The sequence below is a fragment of the Macrobrachium rosenbergii genome, chromosome 26, assembly GCF_040412425.1.
Source record: "Macrobrachium rosenbergii isolate ZJJX-2024 chromosome 26, ASM4041242v1, whole genome shotgun sequence".
In the NCBI taxonomy this organism is placed as follows: domain Eukaryota; kingdom Metazoa; phylum Arthropoda; class Malacostraca; order Decapoda; family Palaemonidae; genus Macrobrachium; species Macrobrachium rosenbergii.
In genome coordinates, this window is record NC_089766.1 from 8,552,843 (window position 1) to 8,576,523 (window position 23,681).

General features: G+C 36.0%; 1 protein-coding gene across 3 annotated transcripts in view; it reads right to left on the reverse strand.

Moving 5' to 3' along the window:
- Positions 1 to 4,258: 4,258 nt before the first annotated feature.
- The window catches only part of brun (trafficking protein particle complex subunit brun), a 142,342-nt gene continuing 122,919 nt past the window's right edge, over positions 4,259 to 23,681 (reverse strand). The window contains exons 1-19 of one of the 3 annotated variants that reach the window (XM_067128132.1): positions 20,380 to 21,130; positions 17,288 to 17,449; positions 16,634 to 16,825; positions 15,594 to 16,345; positions 15,233 to 15,407; positions 14,819 to 15,081; positions 14,393 to 14,533; positions 13,884 to 14,082; positions 13,159 to 13,269; positions 12,246 to 12,408; positions 11,854 to 11,993; positions 11,246 to 11,331; positions 10,779 to 11,018; positions 10,427 to 10,624; positions 9,785 to 10,157; positions 9,279 to 9,592; positions 8,614 to 8,794; positions 6,308 to 6,531; positions 5,435 to 5,931 (exon numbers count right to left, since the gene is read on the reverse strand). In XM_067128132.1, coding sequence (XP_066984233.1) covers positions 5,740 to 5,931; positions 6,308 to 6,531; positions 8,614 to 8,794; positions 9,279 to 9,592; positions 9,785 to 10,157; positions 10,427 to 10,624; positions 10,779 to 11,018; positions 11,246 to 11,331; positions 11,854 to 11,993; positions 12,246 to 12,408; positions 13,159 to 13,269; positions 13,884 to 14,082; positions 14,393 to 14,533; positions 14,819 to 15,081; positions 15,233 to 15,407; positions 15,594 to 16,345; positions 16,634 to 16,825; positions 17,288 to 17,408 — 4,065 coding nt within the window. In that variant the 5' untranslated portion in view covers positions 17,409 to 17,449; positions 20,380 to 21,130 and the 3' untranslated portion in view covers positions 5,435 to 5,739. Of the gene's footprint in view, positions 5,932 to 6,307; positions 6,532 to 8,613; positions 8,795 to 9,278; positions 9,593 to 9,784; positions 10,158 to 10,426; positions 10,625 to 10,778; positions 11,019 to 11,245; positions 11,332 to 11,853; positions 11,994 to 12,245; positions 12,409 to 13,158; positions 13,270 to 13,883; positions 14,083 to 14,392; positions 14,534 to 14,818; positions 15,082 to 15,232; positions 15,408 to 15,593; positions 16,346 to 16,633; positions 16,826 to 17,287; positions 17,450 to 20,379; positions 21,131 to 23,681 lie in introns of those variants that run through there. The other 2 variants (XM_067128130.1, XM_067128131.1) reach the window with 2 other exon arrangements.

Below are 23,681 nucleotides of genomic sequence, written 5' to 3' on the forward strand. Positions count from 1 at the left end.
TTTCAGCCTTCCTCTTAACTGTTTTGGCTGGGGACTAAGCTGTCAACCAGCCTTCTCACTCGTGAGATGTAGATGATTTTAGGGTTGGTAGGTTTCCTTGTTGCACAGAATGTGGCCAAGACCATGACTACCAGCTGTACCCCTAATGAATCCATCTGCCAGGTTTCTATCAGAGTCTGCTTCTCCTATGATCCTTCACCTTAGCCTCAGTGAAATGAGGACGGATCTAACTCGTTAGTGACATGCAGTTCCTGGTAGTTTGTCAAGGAAGAGACAAGATCAGATTGGCACCTCAAAGTCTTCCTACCCTTCATTAAAATATTAGGCAGGTCAAAGACCATCCTGATTTTAAAAATTAAGGCATGCCCCAGAAAGACAACAACTTTGTTTTATGAGTATTATGAAAGAATGACATGCAAATTAGACATGTAAAATTCATAGGGCTGTGTTGAAACAATTTACAAGAGCCCTATTTTTGTTTTGTGTCTAAGTGGTGGAGCTGCATTCTGAGCTCTAAGTTAGTCATTGATAGTTAATATGTTGGTGAGGCTGTAACCTTGGTTGGCCATGGGTACACAAATGGGTTACATTCCATCATGACCAATTATACAAAATATCATAAATCCAAATTACATTTGATTGTATCACATCCACCCCATTCCCCTTTATCGACTACTTTTCAGTCTAAATGATCAAATATATTCTATTCAATTTAGAATATCCAACAAGTAGGCAATATACATTTGTAAACAAGTTAAGAAAAACAAAATTAAGTTGTAAAATCAGAAAAATATTCTACTAACTCTTACAACAGTAAGTGGGTAAGGACTGTCGGGTTTCTGGGTGTCCACACCCCATACTAGATGATGTCCATGATGTCAGACAAGGAGAGGCTTTTACTCCCAATGTTGAAGTCGAAGAGAGTTGAGATGAGTTGGTAAGAATTCTCCTGACTCCTGTCAATTCTTAGCTGATTAGCAGATTGCTGCGACTCCAACTGCTTGGTAACATTCTGTCTATCTCAAACCAAACTTCTGTAACAACCTCCTAATATTCTTTTTAGATGCTCTTGACGGAAGGGAAGCTTGTGAAATCATGGGCACATTCAGGCTAGTCTTCCTCAAGGTAGCATTCAAAAAGCACACAAGATTGGACTCTATCTCAAGTGTTAACACCATGATGTTGAGTATCTTCACAGTAAAAATCCTAGAGAGCTTTTTCATTATGTCACTAATGGCATAAAGGAACTAGATCTTGTTCATCATCAGCTGCTGGTAGCCCTGAGCTTAGAGATAATGTCACAGGCTGTAGGGTGGACAGATGTAACGTGACAAGAAGGCAAAATCTAATACGAGTTCATCTTATTTGTGGCCAATATATAACTTAAATATAATGAACATTTCCAGAGTTAACACACTCCTCCTCTTGCAAAAGCCAGAAAGCTCTCAAAGTAGCCATTTTCTGTTTCTCGGTGAAAAGTGTTTCGTAATGTTGCCAGGCCAGCTGCACTGCCAACACTTCGTGTGTTTCAAGAACTGTTCAACGGCCAAGCATAAAATCATACATAAAGATGACATCGTAATTCGTTCGTCACACAACATTCCTTGACCAACACTCTGTGAAATAATGACATTGTTAAACAGATTTTACCTTCCTTGCACTCTGTAAGTAATCAATGCCTCATTTGCATGCCTGAGTTACTCTTTGTGAACAAATAAAGCAAATATAGTTCCATCACTACACTTAAGAGTATAACTAGTTACATCTCAGAATATCAAAGGGTCCAGTATTGATAGTAAAAATATTTTCTTGAAACTTTATTCATTCTGGAGTCCGTATAGTCTATACAAATGTATATACAAGTAACAGCTTAAGGATAGTTATTATGTTCAATATATAATACACAAAAAGGAGAAAAACTGAAAAACTAAAATATGTAGAACTGTGATTGCATGTATATGAAATGTTTCAAGAAAGAAAAAGTGAATATGGCAAGAGATTTTAGGTGGAAGTTGAAAGTACAGTACTGTATACGGTAAAATCTATCAGTACAACATCTGTAGCAAACCTTACTCTATTCGTTAATGCCCTCTTTTAATATGGTGGTAACCATTAACTTATTTCTGTCCTCCCCACATACAATTATAGCAAAACATTTAACTGGAACCACACTGTTTATGTTTAAACAAATTATCTATAACATTATTATGCCTACAGCATTCATTCTGAATAACTTTATGTATATGGCAATCACTTAACGTCAGAAGAAATTACTTTAAAAAAGATAAAATATATTACAGTACTTAACACTGAAGAGGGACCCATAACATTCCAACAAGGGGCTTATCTGAAAGACTGTAATAACATGTAGTGTAGTCTCTATAGGAATCTGCAAATATGAAATTTGTTAACGACATCTTATCCAACAAGAAACGGCTAGTGTAAATCGTAAATGTTTCTAACCAAACCACATAATGAAACATTTCCACAGAATTGCTACAAGGTAATTTGATCTATGGGTGGTCAATGGGAAGTAGATCTTATTAGCTGAAACCTACTATTAAACTTTAACACAACAGTTTGAATTTTCATACATACATCATCATCTGCTTACTTTTTGAAGCTACAAAAAATACAGTTAACTAATAGTAATTAGAATTCATAATAAATCATAAAGCAAAAGATCCAATTTTTCTAAAACATGACGCCTCTGTCTTATGAATGGAAATATACAACTTTACTTTGAAATTATATACATGTGATCGAGTATTTTTAAGCATTACTTTAAAAATTTATGTTCATATCCCACTTTTTACTAAAATGTAATTCCATAATACCCATGTACTGTATTAACATTACAAACCTACTGGCTAACCCAAATGATCTGTTCCAAAATAAGAACTGAAGAATGAGGCAAAATCGAGTTGAAGAAATTGGAGATAAATGAGAAGAGATCAAAGGAAACAAAATAAAAGTAATGGACAGAAAGCACTGCAACTGAGCCAAAAGGGTCACTGCAACTAACCTGAGCACCATCTATAGTGCCTCATATCCCTTATAACAAATATCTGAAATAAAAGCAATGTTGGAGAATTTTTTACATAAACCTATGAAAATTCTGGACAGGGAAAACTAAAAATGAACACGGCAACTCCTGCCTTGTAAAAAAGAAAAGGCTTCTCAATTAAGCTAAAAACTTGTTGCTTATTCAACATGAGGTTACAAGAAAAATCACTCTACACGAAATAAAAAAAAATTAGTGAAAATTGCTTACATGAACAATGGCATAGAATGACAGTAAATAAGCAAATCTCTAACAGAAATGGATACTGCATAATGGATGAAATATGCTTAAAATCAAAGCACCCCTTAGCTTTATCATTAAATGAATGAAACCAGTCAGATACAAAAGGTTTCTCTGGGGTAAACATTGTGCCTGCAGGTATTTGTAGGAAAGATCTCTGACCTTCAAAATAGAGAAACACTGCATCACTCTACAAAGAAGATATATGGAAATTTTCATGCAAAGAGAAGGATCATAATATACAGCAAAAAATTTAATAGTAAATTACTTTGAACAACTAATATAAAAATATGGAAAAAAAATTAGAGCAGTAATTATTCCAATTGATAACAGTTACCAGAAACAGCGAAGTGAATATCAGATTTTATAAAACGTAATAGCAGGTATGAAAGATATCTCTCAAAAAATATATCACATGGTATGAGAAAGGAACTTACTTCTCAAATGAACATCTGAGAAATTAATAACCTCATTTTAGGAACAACTATAAGTTTCACACAGAACTCTCTCCTTGTTTTAGATGATTCTGCAAACAAAGGTGCTTTCAACCAAAATTAGCTGAAATGCACTTGCAATCAATGAAAACTAATGAAAATAAAAGGGCAATTGTCCATTCAACAGCACATATAATTGCTACCTGACTAAGGATTTAGCTGTGCTAAGATTCATTTCATATAACTGCTCCAGAGGACAGAAACATTTTCCTTTCTTTAAGAAAAATTTCAGATTGACATGTAAAAGTTTCAGTTCTACTTCAAAAGAAAGTGAGAAATCAAGTAGAGCAAGAAAAGGAAATCACAAGTTGAGTACTGGACTACTTTTGTAAAAATCTGTTTCAACTAAAGGATCATTGTACAATCACTTTTTACAATATCGTACACATAAATTTTACATATCACATGGTTTAGAAATGCACAAATGTTGTGCTCTTGTACAAATCAAACTTTTACCAAGGATTATTACTATATATATTTGTTTTTTCTTAATATTTATACTGAATATATATAGGTATATACACATACTCTGTAGTACTTTGGTTGTAATAATGCACTTACTGTATTTAGATTTACATATAAAATTGTCACCAAAGAAAATCTTTACTCTCAAAAAAAAGGGAGCCCATATCTGATATAATGTAACCAATTATATACATATAATCTATCAGATTTCTCATAAATTTAAATTATATCCCATGACTATATATATATATATATAACTAATTATCAATGGTTAGCCTTTCTGGCCATACAATTTTTTAAAGCCTATTTTCTGACTTGACATAGTCAAAATTAATTTCATCACTAATATGGTGAATATTTAAAGTGCACCTCTTGGCACAGAAGCTAATCATGGCATTGAAATAACTCTGCCAGTACAACCATGCATTTTAGCGCAATAATGGAGCAGTGAGTCCTGTACAACTATACACACACGCACACAGCAGAGGGAAAGACAAGTCTACTCAAAAGCCCTTTTTCCAGTAACATATTCATGCACTTCGGTTGGCAAAGGAAAACTCAAGGGCAGCATGATTTCCTCAACTTCATATTTTTTCCTGTAAGTATATTATATATATATATGTATATATCTTTATATATACTGATGTAAATCATGCACGATCACTACATAAACTGTGTTTGAAAGCTTTTTAAAGGGGTCACAATTTTCTTTTACAATGAGACCCAAAGTACTGTAAAGAGATATGAGGAAAATTCCACACTCTAGAATTCAATGCCTTGTAAGGGGTGACCTGATTAATTGACCTCAAGTTTACTGCTTTCAAAACCTACTGAAAGATATATCAGTTTTGGCTAATGCTTTGTTCTAAAGATTGTGATTTAATTTAGATTATCATCATTATTGCTGATCTGTCTTTACAATTAGTGATGCATTACTTACATAGCATCAACTCACTGAATATGTTTGGTCATCCCTTGTTCTTCCTGTGCATGATACAAGAAACTGTCAATATTTATTTTAACATGTCACTTTTAAAAGTTACGAAAATGTCACTGAGTAGAAATCTCCCATTAACCTACATAATCTACTTCTAACACACGCACACAAACTATTTTGTCATATTTTCTCAAGGAAGACAAATTCCATAATACTGAAAACTTGTGAATCCTGGAAAATACTGTAATGTAAAGATGAAAGAAATTTCTCACAAAAATATACAAAAACATTTAACACATTAAAAACAATGTTTTTATGTTAGATCTGAAACTATAGAAAATGTCTTTTTTCACAAATAATCAGAATTACTTTGGATAGAAGTCATGGCATACATTATGACATAAAATACATCCCAATGCATTCTAGTCATGGCTATGATCACATTATCTATGGTATTCCAATGCGGTCGGTAAACTAGAACTTCTATTACCATTAACTGTTTAAGGCAGGAAATTTATTGCTCAGCAGTTCCTCCTACATCAAGCATCAGTGACTGTTATTTCTAATGGTGGTGCAAACTTCCATGCATGCTGATGCGCCGGGGTGATGTTTTCGTAAAACGAAGTTTGTGCCACTGCTGCAGCTGGTGAACAAGTCACCTCCACCTTATACACACCAGCAGTGAAGAAAACCAACCCACAACGATGTCTAAATTCTTCTCCCTCCGCTAACTGTAATGTAATTCATATTTGCATCAAGAGCAATAACTGGACAAACAGTGATTCAATTAAAATTTGAGACAAAAGTAAAAGTTTTAGTTTTCTCTTTTCCTATGATGATCTGTCATTATAATCAAGATATACTGTCTGAATAATATAATTTCCCCAACATTCTAGGTTCTGTCATATCTCAGGCATATGACGAAACAATCTGTTTCTGTTTGACTTGTTGATTTGCTTTCTTTACAATTCAAGTATGATACCCTTTTCATTCAATCCATACTTCAATAGCAAAATCCTGCAATACCAGTACATAAATTAATAGTGATAAAATCAGAATGTTCAGGGAAAAACAAATTAAGAGTATAATTGGTTTATTTTCACATACCTGTGGAGTAGTGAGTTTTGGTGCTCCAGTGATGCTCATCTTCGCATCTAATCGATAGTTGAAATGGCCATTTTGGTGATCTTGAAAAGCGGTCAGTCGCAAACTCAGAGGAGGAAGAGGGGCTCCACTAGTATTTGTGACACCAACGCTCAATTCAAGGGTTTGCCCAACTAAAGCACTGTTTTCAGTGCCTCCAACCACATCCTCGCCATTGACTTGCACATCTACAAAAACAACCTCCTTTCAATATTCTCTATCGAAGACAAATTTTTCTTTTTCCTGTGAGAGTTCTCATAATCTTGAGACTTAAGACTCCAAATTCCTTCCTTTTCTAAATCAATAATGACAGCTATACCGTTTTTTACCAGTATCATCAACTGCCAAATACTGCCTACATCTAACTTATATAATTTATTACCAAATCTCTGTCCTAACAGTTTTATAATTTTACAATCATTTAAGACTTGTTCATTCTAGGTGATCTCTTTCCAACAGATACATCCAAGATTTAGCAACATATTCACATCAATGTACTTTCTTGTACTTGCCAAGCCAAGTAGCCTGCACCTCAATAGATCTGGTACTCATATTTCAATTTCAATCACATTCAATGGTTTACCCCTCAAACTATGTTTATGCTATTTGTCCCCTTTTCATAACAGATGTTTTTATACCATATTTTTCCTTAAGAGCAATACACATAGAGGTAATTCTCTTTTACAATCTTCTGTTTTGTACATTTTCTGCCAGGAATCCTATCTGGCCGGATGATTTTCCAGACTTCCCTAATCATGTTTGTCTTCCTACTTCCACATCTACTTTTCTAACTAACTGCTTCTGTCCACAACCCCAAACCATCTTAACAAAATCACCAGCCTCTGGACAACACACCTATCAGCTACTACTCAATTGTTGTTCTAGTCCCCACCTACCAAATATATGGTCAAGTATAATGTCAAACCAGATAAGGTAGGTCTGTGACATTAAAATGAACCACAGATGTGGAAAGACATTAAAACGAACCCTGGATGTGGAAAGCTCCTTAACAAAAATGAAGGTTTTGAGTACCTTCGTTCCTAACATCAAGACTTAAGGTAAGGTATCTGCGCTCTGAACCAGTGGTGCGATGGGCTTCAAGTTTAATATCTATTAAACACTAAAATTTGGCATGGTCTTTCAGCTATATATTTAACAGACCCAATTTGAAAATGAATCTGCCAGCTTTCCTTAAAACTGGCGAGAATAATAACATTAATTCTGCCTCAAGCTGGCTCAAGCTGGGTTACCAAGATAACTCAATTGCTCTTTATTTAAAATCTTGTTTGAAAAACTGGTGTAAAATATGAAAATTTTCATTTATCATGCCCATAACTGACTGAAAGATCCTTCTGTCCTTTCACAGATGGAACCCAAATGCCATAAATGACAAGCAAGCACAATATTCCACAGGGATGGAGGAAAAAACTTGGGAATAATCAATAAAGATCAAATTTAAATGAAGAAAAATTCAAAGACTTTAGAACATTAAGCCATACATACACATTGTCATCAACTTGCCTCTTACATTTCAAGAGCAAAAAGCAGCCATTTTTATTATTTGACCATCAATATTATTTATTAATATCATACACTAGTCTGAGACCAGGGAGTCATACATATCTAGACTTTTGTGGGAATGCCTAAGGATCTGTTCTGCGATGACAGACCAATACTGAAGCAATGTGAAGTAAAGTAATTGGTAAGAAGAGCCCAAAGGCAATGCAGCTGGGAACACAGGGAAACTGCAAAGAACCTTTAGTGTCCTCTATAGCTTGCCAAACACATTACAATGTCAATGGAAACTCACTAAAGAATTCACACTAACAACAGTAAAACAATGATTCAAGTCACAGTGAATGCTGAATTTAAAACCCTAACTGCAATCTCAAAATGGCTGTCTTGTACTGCAACTTATAGAGATATCTACAAATGCTTATCAAGAGAAAACGTAACTATGTGATGACCCTTGGAACTTGCAGACACACACCCAGGTGGATCATTTGTTCCTAATCCGTACATGCCCGATGGAATTACCACATACTTTTACTTTACCTTACTCAAAATTCTCTCCACTTACTTAAGAACAAATCCTTCAGGGAAGCCCTATGAGGCTAAAAAGGTGACTCGGTCATCTCAAACTAATTTTAGTAATAGTAATGCTGTAATCTGTTAGATGATATATGCGTTAAATTATATCAATCATTCATCAAAGTGTTTTTTATCACCAGATCTCTGGACCAAGTGAAAATATTTGAAAAACCACTTACCCCAGTGGATTGGAGCCATTGTTATCAAATCATGTGTGGGTGGAGGAAAAGTAATTCCATTTAAGGATGCTCTCCCTGGAGTGTCATTAGGGCCCTGGGTCCACCTCAGTTCTACTAAAGATGCTACATGATTTCCTAAAACTGATGACCAGCTCACACCACTCTCCCCATCTTTGTCACCCTGTAGAAAAAGGGCACATTATAGCTGCATTTAAAAAAATACTTCGCTACTTACTCTATATTATGACATGAATCTGGCAACCAACAAAATGACAGAACCTCCTTACAGATTAAAATCCCCATTGTCACGTATCAAAAACATTTTATGAAATCAGTACAGCTATTAACAATAGTAAAAGATACAAAACTCATAACTGTATAGCAATTTCAAATAGCTGAACATATTTCACAATGACAATGCAGCCAACAAAAATACTGTCAACTTGAATGAAATTATAAACGTATAAACTATTTCTAGCATTGATTCAGAAGAACTACTAGACTTGGTTAAAATAATTTTGATAATACACTGGATTTACAACCAAATCAAAATATGAATACTACCTTACTAGGTTAAATGATTCACACATTATATATAACTATACATCACACACATGATCTTTTGGAAAAAAGCCAAATAAAATGATGACTGGATGGATAACTACCTGCGTTAATATTGCCAAAGGACATCGATCCACAGGAACAGGTACTCGACAAGAATCCCCAGCTTCTATGAGGATGTGCTTTGTGGGTGTGTAGTGGAGATCCATTTCCTGAGTGGCACAATTTAACAAATCTAAAACTACATAACACTGGTGAGGTAATTCTGCTGGAAGGACATCCCAACGTGTCACCAAGAGGGATGGTGTCACATCCACACTGATTGCTAACTGAGTTGTGCGGCAATATTCTGCATCTCTACCCGATCCTCCAGAGTACTTGATCTGCAGATTGGCTTCCAATGTTCTTCCTGCACAAGCTGAAACAGAAGATTTTCAAAATACTTTATATGGTGTAACTCATATGTACAACTAAATACAAAATACACTCTTGGTCTGAAATGTTCACAACTAACAGGAAAACATATTTACTGCATTAGTTTGCAAAGGAGAAATCAGACAATAAACAGATTTACTGCAAAATAAGAAAAGGATACAGCACTGTCCAGTACCTGGTGTATTTACAGTTGTCCTCGTTCTCATACTTGATGAAGGTGCCTGTGTGGAAGAGGACGATCCTGACCTTACACTAGAACCTGAGCGTGATGATAAGAGAGAGGCAGAGGAATCAGTCCTGCGTGTGCGTGCTCCTCTCGTACTGGAGGTGGCAACAGATTGTCTGGATGGCAAAGAAGAGGGTCCAGCAGACAAGAGAGATGGGGGTTCGCTACCCGAAATCATACTAGTCGATTCCATAGATTCATCCATTAAACGACCAGGACACAAAAAGTCAGACATGGCATAAACATAAAGGGTAAGAGAGGCTTTGCCCCCAGGAGGGATAGGAAGTTGAGCACAGATATTTTCCTCACTGTACTGGAACACCTGAAATTAAAACGAGTTCTATTTAAGAACAAGATAAAGGATTACATAACAATACACTGAGTATACAGGTTACTACTAAGAAGTGCAGCTGTCTCAGATAATTTAAAAATTATATCTATCAATATAAAAACTACTCCTACGAATGTGTATCAAAACAGATCTTACTATTGGCAGAAATTTGTACCAATCAACATAAAGCACCCCAATATTCAATAGCTGAAATTTAACAACGTGAAAGGTTTCTGACTGACCATGCATATATTCCTTACCTGATTGAGTGTATCCTTGTCTAACTTGGAGGTGAGGGCAATATCAATTTCTTCAACTGGTTGTGAAGACACATTATACAGCACCACTGAGCATTCATGGGTTTCACCAGCTGATAATGACAGCCTCAAGTTCCCACACTCCTCTCCAACTGGTCTCTCCACTCCTAAACTGCCAGTACTGCTATTTCCTGTTAATATCTAAATAGAGGATTTTTCTTTAAAGAGATCCATTGCTAAGGGGATTCTGTTTATATTCTTTACATTCTATACAATGAGCTCATATCCATATATCACCATTATATGTTTGTACTTAAAAAAGTAACTCATAATAACTGATTGTTGTATAACTAACCTGTAAGAAAGGTAAAGCAGGAACAACATTTATTGTATATGAAGGAATCTTCAGGTTTGGCATAAACTTCAGCCGACAGTTACTGCTGACACCTAATACTGTTGAGGAATAACCAATCACCCTTAGCTCTCCTGAACCCTGAGGTCTCCCTCTCAAAGTTACTGGTTGTAGTCCCTTCTCTTTTTTCAGGACAACAGTTGATGTCCATGATTCAAACTGCACACCTTCGGTGATGAGCATCTAATCAAAAGAAAAAAGATTGAACTTAGTTCAAATGGAAAACTTTACATGAAACCAAATTATGTGGGATAAAGTACATAGAATTAATAAGCTATAAAACAATACTTATACAAAGTCTGTAAATAAAATCTTCATTAATTTAAATTAGCTATAACACCTAAGAAATTTCACTTGTAACAGCAAAATCAAACAAGGCACCTCTAACTTAATTCTCATGATGTACTTACCATACTGGTGACTTTTAACTCAAATGGCATTGGGTTTTCAAGCTCCAAGACTATTTCACACACATCCCCTTCAACCCAATCAAAATCTGTAAAGAATGAAAGGTTGTTCCCATGTTATTAGTACTTAGTCTTCAAGTGTATCCTATATACATGAAATACTAGCACTGAAATAAAATAATAATACTCCCTGTCTGCCAAAAACTTAAGTTGAAGGTCAAGACACCTTTAAATGTCTTTTACATACTTTACAAAACATTACTTCATTTTACAATCATCACCTTCTTCAATAAAAAAGAATGCAGCAAAAGGCAATGCAATTGTGGTGGAAGGAACAATACCATAAGCTTTTAGTGGGGCTACAGTGACAAACAGGCAATTATTATTATGCACTTAACCATACCACTGAATCAGAACACTCTCTCAGAACTCGGCAGTCTTTAATAAAAATTTTAAATTTCATTTAATAAATTGGTTGTTAAAAAATTTAATCATTTGTAAGTCATACATTTCAGATAAGGCAAGATTCCCTAAACAAAATTTTTACCTATTGGTTTCAATAAACTGAGATGTAGATTAAAACAAGAGAATAAAAAACATATAAAACCTACCCATTTTCCCCTGGGAGCGATTAATGGTGCTTGTCAGAGATGTGAAGGGAGTGAATATAAATGGCCCAGAGTCTCCATCAGCTGACGGAGTTATTCTTTCGGCTTTTCTGCCAATGTCTGGTGCCATAATGCGTATTCCCCTGAAAGAAAGAAATGGCAGAATACTGGCAATTAGAAAAAACCTACAAAACTTGATATATTATATATAATGAAATCAATCTACACGTGGTTCACAGAACTATACAAGGTCATATGCAACAGAAGAGAGACTTGCCTATTTCTGAACCAACTAATAAGAACAGGAATTGGAAGAAGAGACTCACCTAATTCTGAACCAACTAATAAGAACAGGATTTGGAAGAAAGATGGGAGAGCTGAAAACACAAACAAACCTGCAAGTAGGTATATTCAGAAAATTCACAGGAGGTATGATGATCCCAGTGTCCTGAACAACCAAAGGTGCTGTTCCACTCGCACAACGATTACTTAATGATTCCAGCATGGTTGCCATTTCCTGTTTCTCAACATCAGACATGTGAGGCAACATTGCACTGACTGAAATGGAAGGCAAGTACAACGTGAATTACAATTCTAAGCATGTAAAGTTTCAGAATAATAAACATACACAAGTTTCCAAATACTGTCTTCACCGATCATTTGTAATCTAACAAATAATGGTAAAGGCTGGCTGGCAATTATATTAATACTCAATAGAGGAACCTTCAAAGGAAAAATATTATAATGAATTTGACTGTCCTTTATTTTTCATGATTACAATCCTAAGATACCTTCACTAAGCAAGGTTTTGAAACAGAACAGTTTATCAAAAAACTACTTTTTTAAGTGCAACCTTGATATCCATATCTAACCCCATTTTGGCAGTTCTACTAATTCTTCAATTGTGTTGGATTCCAGGTACATATTTTTTCCTTTGTAATCCCCATCTGTCATTTATATGAGCTATCTTTGTAAACTTATTTTTATATTTCTTCAGTCAGCTAAGTAAAGGACGATAAGTCGAGAGGCCTTGCAGCACTCCATTGTTTCTCTTTCCTTCGTGGATTTTGTCTTTATTTATATATTCATCACATTCCATATTTTCATGATTCAGCAATACATATCCATGATTATGTACTATAACTTCTATCAGTATGAGTTATCAACACACCAATATTATATTTAACACATTTAAAGAAATAAACAGTACTGAAAATACAACACTTGTAATTCTGAACATTTCAATTACTTAGAATAAGTAATCACAAAGTGAGATCATTTAAAATATATATATAAATCACTACTTACCTAAAAAGGCTTGATGCCTGGTACAGAAAGCATTCTGGCCCATTCTACGCGAGGTTCCTACCAGTTCCTGCAGTATCTGTATTTGCAATGAAGGCCACCCCTGGCTGCCATCTGCAAAATGATTACAAAATGAAGTCAGCAAAATCGTAACTTATCAATACACTTTTGTACGACTTCTTCATGAAATTGCAGTTAAGATTCATTTCCCCATTTACACTTACACTGAAAAACAATTCTTTTTACAATGCTGCACATAACACCGAAGCCGAGTGGTTTGCAGAAAATTTGCAAATGTCCATAAAAATCCTTTTTTTTTTTATTCACTTTTGCGTAAACATTTTATGAAAAATCTATACAAATGCATTCTATATTTTCAATCTGTTTCTTATTCAACAAAATCTCAAGAAAAAATAATGGACATATAATAAATTGTTAAGCAACTCAGCAAGATACTAAAGTATGTTGAAAATGTTTTAACTTTAATTCACAAAATCCTCATGAAAGAGTAATGTGGAGATACAAAGAACACCAGAAATTGCTGTCATTTAAAATTTATAAGGATTTCAGCATCAGGGGCTGTTAATGTGGTTTATCTAAGCTTTAATAACTGGACTCCTCATTTACCTGTTGAGTTATTTCACTTTTAATCTGAAAAAAATCTTGCCCATCCTTAAACTGCTGTTATACTAACCTTTAATTTACAAATCAATCCATAATAAACTTACCTTTTCGAAACTCTAGAGGATCAAGGCACACTTTATATCCTTCTAATGTCTGCAACAAAAGCCGATAGCATTGACCCCAATCGGGCTGTTGATTCTGGGGAGCAACACACCTCATGGCAGCCACTCGTCGAAAGAAGGACGCTTTGCGATGAAACCCAATTTGGTGGTACAGGTCTGAAAGGGCACTGAATCTTGCAATCTGGAAAGAAGTCATTTGTGACAATGAATAGAACTGTAAAACAAATGTGGTTTCACACCATGCAATTCCGAAGACAATTTATCTACATCAAGACTCATTTTGTGCAACTACGGATTAAATCAGTTAATTAACTAGTTTACAAGAACCACATGAACTTTGCATGTACTTGATTTAACAACAAATATGGCTGTTTAAGCTTATGTTTATACAGTGCTTCCTTTAACAGCGTCCTACAAAATAACAAACTTTCTATAAACCAAAATACTACTTCAGCTCCTGTTAAAAGTACAAAACAAGAAAGAACACTTACCTTTTCTTCATCAGAAAGTTGCAGGTTGATGAAGACAACATTGGCTAAGAAATCTGCAGCCATGAGGTAACGTCTCAGTTCAATTAAGACATGAACAGCCTTAATACTTGCTTCTGTTTCAACAACACCAGCATTTCGATACTGTAATGACATAAGTGTTCAGTGAGTGTTTCTGAGGTTCTCAAATCAATCTTAATTTACAAAAAAATTCTGAAAGGTTAGAGGAATACAATGTTCCTTGAAAATTTTGAAACGGGATGAATGCTCCAACTTTGTTTTCTCATTTTGATAAATGAAAGAGAAAAATAAACTAGTGTATGATCAAATTTACTGCCAAGAAAGTCATAAAAAAGAAGGCTTTCCTTTGAGGAACTGTAATTATTTTTCAATTTTCTAAGATGTGTCAAGATAACATTTCCCACTTACCTTACTATAATGCACAATAGCTTCTCTGTACTTGTCAACAATGTCATCAGGTGAGAAACATAATTTATTGGCCTGTTTTGCAACAGAGGGCTCTAGGCCAGTGGGCAACGAATTAGTATTAACTGAACCATTACGACTTCTATTCGCTACTCCACTGCCTTGTCCACCAACACCCAAGCTGCAGAACCGCTGAAGGCCTGAGCTTTTTCGGAGGTTAGGATACAACATGATAACTGAAGCAGCACACAAACCTTCAAAACAAGCTGTACAAAGTAAAACAAAACAGGAACATTAAAACAAGCTTCAAATTATTGAAGGGGGTAACTTGAACATACAAAACTCTTTAAAAAAGTTACTTCGAGTTCCTTAGGAGTGAAAATTATCAGACATACTCATCATAGAAAAGTTCCTCACCTGCCAACCAAAGCCAGTCATTGCAGTTCTTTAGAGTGTCAGCAGCATGAGCATAATGGCTAATAGCCTCTGTTGGCAAGCCAGCTTGTAATGTCAGGTCAGCTAACTGCTTCCTCAATCTTCCAACACACCTCTTCTTGTTTGTACGGGAGTCCATGTCAAGGCCAATAAAGTCCTATTGGGGATTTTATGAAAGTTAATTAATTCTTCAAAAATGAGATTCAACTATATGACATTTATAATTACTGTACTTCAAACACAATATCTCTAAATCCAACAACTGAAATTTTTAACTTTGGATGCTAGAGCTATACACATAATTTTGTGGTAATGACATGAAATGCTCCGCATAACCACTTACTTTGCGTTCAAATGGAGCACACAGCAAAGGAGGCCTCTCCAATTTCTCCTGACTCTTATCAAGTCGTTTAGATTCTAGCACCCAAAACAATGAGCTGATGAATTCCTGTAACTGGCTCTCAATATTAACAGCGTGATCCCCTGTTGGGTAGAAGAGAGCTCTTGTCTTAAAGTTAGAAGGTGGTTGAAGAGACAGCCTTGATGAATGTGACGCCGAAGTACTGATAGAGGACTGGCTTGTGTCATGGGCCGAGTCAGCAGCTGAGTCCAGGGCTGAGTCACGAGGCGAATCCATTTTACTATCATCACAACAACCTACTTCACTTGTACTTTCACTACCTGAGTCTGAGCCATTAGCAATAGTTGTATCTATCTTAAGGTCTGTTATACCTTCTGACAGAGGACCTCCCTGTGGACTATCTGAATGGCTGTCAGAATCTGTGGGTTTGTCTTCACTGCTAACTGTCTCATAAACACCACTATCCCTATCAGTGCTGCCGGCAGAAATTTTCTTGACATGCGTTGGATGAGCATGGCCGTTCAGTGTTACAGGATGAGCAGGGTCTAAGTTTCCATTGGGTTCTGGAGACGTGCTCCTAGATGGCCCTCGCGAATCTGTCTCGTATATGGTGCCATCAGGGTTAAGACCCAAGATGATGCACCGAGAATCATACAGTGTGGATGAGTATTTGACCTTCAGACTCTCATGTTGCTTGCATATGTCGTTCAGATCACTCTGGCTTCCCACTTGACCTGAAAGAATCATTAAGGTCTTATTAACACAAATATCTTAAAACAATAAAATAATGAAAAAGCCTACATGCTTTACATAAAATTGTTGTTCATTCCCCAAAGGCTATACAACTGCAGAACTAGTCCAATCACTATGGTAGCCAATGGTTTTTAGTACATCTCAAATCAGTTACAATGAATTACATCTTTCTTAAGTCATAAAATCACATCAAACATCTCGGCATTACAAAAATAATAAGTACAAAATGTAAAAGTACTTCTGAAAATACAGAAAAGAAGAAGACATACCAATCGTAATAATCCCAAGGACCCTACGATGGGTCTGGAAGTCTCCCCAGTCATTATTTTCAACTGGGTAGTCACGCCTGTAAGTGACCCAAACAGGTCTTTGCGACCCATTTGAATCACTCACCTTCACATGACCAACACGACTGATGCGCTCATAAAGTTTGTGGAATGAGCGGCTCTTCAACTGTGACCCTGAAATATTAAATACATCAACTTTGTTGCATAAAATCATTAGGGACAATGAAGATACATACATACAGTATATCCATTTCACTTGAATCATTACTCTTCTTCATGCTCAACCACTTTCCTGCTTTATATATAAAAATGAATATACACTATTATTTGCAATGTGCTCCTTAAATCTCCCTACATATAAAGCGTATGGCTGCCTAAAACCCAGTTGCAGATGTGCTCATGAAAAAATGAAACAAATTACTGTACAGATTTACATAACCTTATATTAAAAAAATTTAGAACAAATTATGTAAAAGCCCTAAAAATTCAATGATTTTAGTAAAACGTAGAACAAGAAACTTTTAGTTATTCTAGCAAAATTCAAGTGAGAGCTGAAAAAATCAGCTGAACTCAACATCGGAGAAGTAGATACTTTCACGCAGGCAACAAAACGTCAAGTCGTCCCAGAGTACCTACCAACTTGCTTGACCAGGACAAGCAACGTCTGATGATGATGGGGGTTAGTAGTGTAATCCGGGTAACTCATGGTGGTGTCTGGGGGTGGGCTGGAGAGGATAACACTCACGGAGGACCTCATCTCCCTCCCCACCCGGAGACACCCTCAGGCCTGGACACACCCTGCAAAATGAAAAGGGGAAAATGTAAGTATTCGTGACAGCTTAGAAAGGGTTCACAGTCATTAAATGAATCAGCAAGTACACTGCAAAGTGCTACAAAGGAATAATTGGAAAAAACAGGCCTACAAACTTCTGCAATAATAAAAACTATCCAATAATGAACAGTAGATGGAATCTTTTACCAAATTTGCCACATCATCATCTATTGTAAAATCAAAACTCTTGTGTTTTACAGGAATTGTTTACAATCAGCTCTATTTAATAAGTATGGATGTTGTTATTTTGCAAAAGTTCTTGCTCTGACCCACTTGAACTGGGCAGTCATACCCACATTAGTCACTGCACCTAAACGTTATGAAGAAAGAGTGATGGTATTATTTAAACAAGACTGTTTCTTCACAACAACTGGATGGCATGTAACATAAATGTAACATATGTTCATTTATATAAACTGTAGATCGTAATGTCTAAAATTCCTGTCTACTTGTTCTGAAAATATTCTAACACAATAAAATGCCCTATCTCTCACATAAATTTATCATTCACCTTTTCTTTCCCTAAAACTTTGAAAATCAATTCTCTTGTGCTACAAATAAGAAAAGGTTATATATATTATATTCTAAAATTTTTGTCATGGGGAAAAATGAAATAAAGCATACATGACTCACTTAAATACCTGTTAATAATAAAAACAAAAATTCTTAAAATGTACAAGTACAGTTCAACTTTCCTACTGAAAGCACACCTATACCAGATACATCAATATTCAAGTCTCATCCTGGGCAAACAAAAATTGTCAACCATGAAAGGTTTATCTTTTCCTGACTTGGGAGACAGGATGGAAAGCTGTCACCCCCCTCCCGCCCCAAAATCCTCCTCTGTTTTCCAATGCCAAATCTGGAATACGAGAGGAAGGTGGAGCAAAGGTAAAAGACAGAACTGAGTTATTCAAAAGTCACTACAGTATAAGTAATCAGTCTGATTATAATCTTCCAAAAATTGCATTTCCAGAGATGAACATTCTCTCTCTCTCTCTCTCTCTCTCTCTCTCTCTCTCTCTCTCTCTCTCTCTCTCTCTCTCTCTCTCTCTCTCTCTCAATCAATCAATGTCTCAAGTGATTATTTATCACTGACTAAATCTAGTGACCTGTGTTGCAAGAGGGTATCAGGAGGTACTTCATACACTCAGACAACAAAATCAAACAGGTAGCTCTATTCATTCACACTATAATTATGTATCATTTCTCACCACATCAAGATCCTTACTTGGTTATAGTTATACAATATACAAATAATTAAGGAAATACAATAAAATTCGCCACAATGAATAAATACCCACATCATATGCAACTTTTAAATAAGGAAATCACTTCCTATTCCACCAAATACATGGAATACGAATTGACATTCTCAAAGTAAATGACAGCCAATGAACACCACAAACATTGCCCCTCTCACCCCATGTCAGAGAGAGAGAGAGAGAGAGAGAGAGAGAGAGAGAGAGAGAGAGAGAGAGAGAGAGAGAGAGAGAGAGAGAGAGAGAGAGAGAGAGAATTAATTTACAGTGCCTCTACGGGCGGTCTTTCAATCCACCTCAGGATCAAAACTGTCTTCTCATTAGGAATGAATGAGCTGGTCTTATCATAAAGACTACAAACAGATGAAATTATCATTGTTATGACCCGCAGCATTATTATTATAAACATTCAGTACCGTAACTGAATGTGTTCCTAATTATACTCATTCACTGCCACTTCAACTAGGAAGATGGTTCTCTCTAAGTAACAGAAAATAACACATGAATGGAATGTCAACAATACTTGCTAATATTAGCACATAGATAGATCTCAACTAAGGACTCCATCTTTGAAAAAGGTTGAATCAAAGACATTTTAGAAAAAGTGAATAAAAATGGGTTAGTTGTACTTTCACTTACGAAAGAAAATGGGAAACAGATTATCTGAAGAATGATAATGGGAAACTGGTGCCTCATGATAAGAAAATGGGGAACTGAAAACCTCTTGATGATTTGAAGTTTAAATCAAGAGGAGAACATATTTGCAGACCCACACGCTAACACTTTTAGGCAGCTGTTTTCCTTACTCAACTGCCACACTTTGGGAATCCATCTGTGCTTCTGTACTCCTGATTTGTCCACCACTCCATATAATACAAGGTGGAAACATTGCTCTATTTTCCTTTATGTTAACGCTCTTTATTTAAAATAGGGAGAACAAAAGATGATAATCACAATAGCTTTTATCATCTTTTGCTGTCACTATTATAAATAAAGAGCGCTAACTATTGTGACGAAAATGAAAACAAAAAGTTTTACTCTTTTCCTGAAATCTGCTCATTACGCTCTGGTTAGTGACGCTCCCGTTATGTGCCTTCACAAAACAAGCGATTAAATTAGCCTGATTTTTAGCAATTAGCTGCGAACATCTAAAAATAATGAGACAACTTTCCGACCGAAAGTTATTATTAAGCACAGATGTTCGAGTTTGCATAAGATCGCATTTTCTAATCTAAAACAATTCCTGGTAATAAAGAATTCGAACCAGGAAGGACACAACACAAAGCAGTCGATAAAAGTGAAAGGAAGATCAGCACTTGCAAACCGAAGCAACTAAAACACACAAACGTCAGGTCATTCCTTGACCCCTGACCTTTGAGAGAGATGAAGAGAAGGAAAAGGATGATGCTCTCTCTCTCTCTCTCTCTCTCTCTCTTAAAGGCGGAATTCGCATATCAATGCATCAGTAACCTTATGGATATTGGTTTGCTCTCATACAATGCCTGGTGTATACGCTTCTTCGCAAGCTTTGAAAGGAAAGTGGAAAGGACGTTCTCTTCCCACCACCACGTGCACAGAGAGAGAGAGAGAGAGAGAGAGAGAGAGAGAGGGGGGTAAAATTAGAGGAAACTAACCATTTTGTCCAGCACACTCTCTTCTCCCCTTCTCTTTCTTCAGAAGGGCACCGACACGTACTTAATTAAGCTGCCAAGACTCGGACCACAGCGAACGGTCCCGCCAAAACAAACTGGACAACAAAACCGTCCGAGTCTTTTCAAAACAATGGTTGAGGAGTGTTTCTTGGGAGGCGTTCCGTTCGTGCATTTATTGCCGTTTTATTTCAAGCGAAAAAATGAATAATGGTCCGTGGCCCATATTCACTCATTTATTCATTTCGAATTCTCTTCCATGCGCTGTATTTTGTGTTCATTATCTGTACACTGTAAGTTTTAAAGTATTAGGGCCACGTGGTAGTTTTCATAATTAACACTGATTCGCATTAATGCTACCTCTGTTATTTGAATGAAAACTCGGAAAATAAACACCTTTTTATTGATAAAACAGTAACACAGAAACTTTAATTTCAAACTACTTTTCACTCGACTGTAACATAACCATACAAAACAACAGACATGATATATATTGGAAATAACTTAAAAATTACCACACAATTACGAAACTTTCGCTTAACCACTTGAATGAAAACCGACCACTGACAACAATCCAAAAAACTTCAAGTTCAACGCCAAAAAAACAAAACCTTAAAACAGAGACCAGGCGAAACGTTACAAAAAAAAAAAAAAAATATCAACAACGAAACGAAACGCAATCGCCACAAGCCGCCCCACTTCACCACCTTTTCCCGATCGGAATCCCACGACGACTAAAAGGCGAAAAGCAATCCGGGAAAACCTGGTGTGACGCGGAACGCAAGCTTCTGCTTCTAACCCCCACCCCTCCCCTCCCCAATCCTATCCCTCCTCCCTCCCATCCCCAACCCCACCCAGCAACTATCGTAAACCCACTGCTTTAAGGTGGATGCACAGAAACCAGGCTGAAATGTGATAGGTTGGTTGCTCGCTCTCTCTCTCTCTCTCTCTCTCTCTCTCTCTCTCTCTCTCTCTCTCCAATCAGGGGAAGGTGTAGATTCAATACCGAGATTACGACAGGAAGAGAAGGACAAAGGAAATTTAAAATGTAAATCGGACTCAAAAGAATAGAACTGGCACAGATGGAATATTATAATAATAATAATAATAATAATAATAATAATAATAATAATAATAATAATAATAATAATAGCTATATACCTGACACAACAAATATTCAAGGAAACAAACAAAAAAAGCACATACAAAAATTATACCACACATGAAATCAATAACTATTAATAATGTATATGTGTATATATATATACAGAGATTAACAATAATAGCTTAATAAAGCGAGCACCACGCACTAATGCCTGAGGTGCTTGCACTATAAAGGCGAAAGCACAAAAACAAATACTTATTTCTAACTCGGTGCTTGTATTAAGGTACTTTATCAACAACATGTTTGCTTTTGGTATCATACAAGATGAGGAACATTTTATTAAGTAAGTACAATCATAAGCGTCTGCTGCATTAAATGAAACATGTGATTGTAGGTGCTTACAGAGAGAGAGAGAGAGAGAGAGAGAGAGAGAGAGAGAGAGAGAGAGAGAGAGAGAGAGAGAGAGAGCGTTGTGTACTATCTTCAACAGAGAGAGAGAGAGAGAGAGAGAGAGAGAGAGAGAGAGAGAGAGAGAGAGAGAGAGAGAGAGAGAGAGAGTAAAATGTACAATCTTCAACAGAGAAAAAGAGAGTAAAATGTCCCATCTTTAAGAAAGAGTAAAATGTACTATCTTCATCAGAGAGAGAGAGAGAGAGAGAGAGAGAGAGAAATGTCCCATCTTTGAGAGAGTAAAATGTACTATCTTCAGAGAGAGAGAGAGAGAGAGAAAGTGCCCCATCTTTAAGAGAGAGTAAAATGTCCTGTCTTCAAGAGAGAGAGAGAGAGAGAGAGAGAGAGAGAGAGAGAGAGAGAGAGAGAGAGAGAGACTGAATCACTGAGTCGGGACAAGTTCTGGAAAGGCGATAGAAATACCACACCGAAAGGACAACCAAAGGCCACTCGCTAATAATTCTGATGAGCTCCCCTGAGTCACAATGACCTCAAATACGAAGAATTAAGCATCAGCTCATAATGCTGTTGTCTGTGAAGGGGGCTCGTAGCCTTCGACTGGTTGAGCAGCCACTCTAGAATAAGAATGACGATGATGAAACACAAATTGAATCGATGTATAAGCAGACACTCGAGAATAACGAATTGAATTGATGTATAAGCTGTAATGATGGACAGTTGATGTGAGAATTGACAAAAAAAAGGATAATGGAATACAATAAGCAGACTAGATTAAGAATGATGATGAAAAAATAATTGAATTAATGTGTAACTTATAATGATGATGGTAAGTTGATGTCAGAATTGACGATCAAAACTCAATTGATGTGTAAGTTATACTGATGATTTTAAGTTGATGTCACAATTGACAAAAAAGGATAATGGAATATAAAGCAATATGCAATACATTATGAATGTTAAAAAAAATTGAAGTCATGTATAATATGTCACGATGATTGAAAACTGTCAGAATTGACAAAAAAAGGATAATGGAATAGAAAACAAAATATGATACATGATAAATCGATATTAAAAAACATAATGGAATGGATCTGCATGTTATAATAATGATGCAAAAGTTAATATCAGAATTGAAAGAAAAGGATAACGGAATATAAAGCGATATTTGATAAACGATACATATTCAAAATTGGAAATAAATAAACAAAACGGAAAGGAAATATTAAAATGATGTAAAGAACACAATGAAAAAAAAAGAGAACAGATAAATAACTGTAGCTTCCGGTGGTACACACCATGTATTAAATTTAAACGGTACAAAAAGGACAAAGGCATGTTATTAAATTTAAATTTCCAATACTATCATTTTGCAGCCACAAACCAAACTAAAGTGGCCTCTTTGCTAATGCGGCAAAGAGGCGATTATATCATTAACCCGCGTCCTGCAAATTACATTCATCAAACGTGTTTGACATTTGGGAGCCGATGTCTTCATTAGCGCTGTCCAATACGACGAGAGTCATGTGTTTCGACTACCGTTTGTCAACTGTTTTCAAGCAACAGTCGGGGTACTGAATGGCAAACCTCCGATATGTACATGCTTTACGCATACATACATACATACATACATACGCACATATGTATGAAACACACACACACACACACAAAGGTAAACTGCATCAAAAGCGTAAAACATTCGGAAGGTTACACAACCATTGTCGTGAAAGACCGAACCTGCGGGGTTCTGTTGACAAATGCCAATTCTTGACAG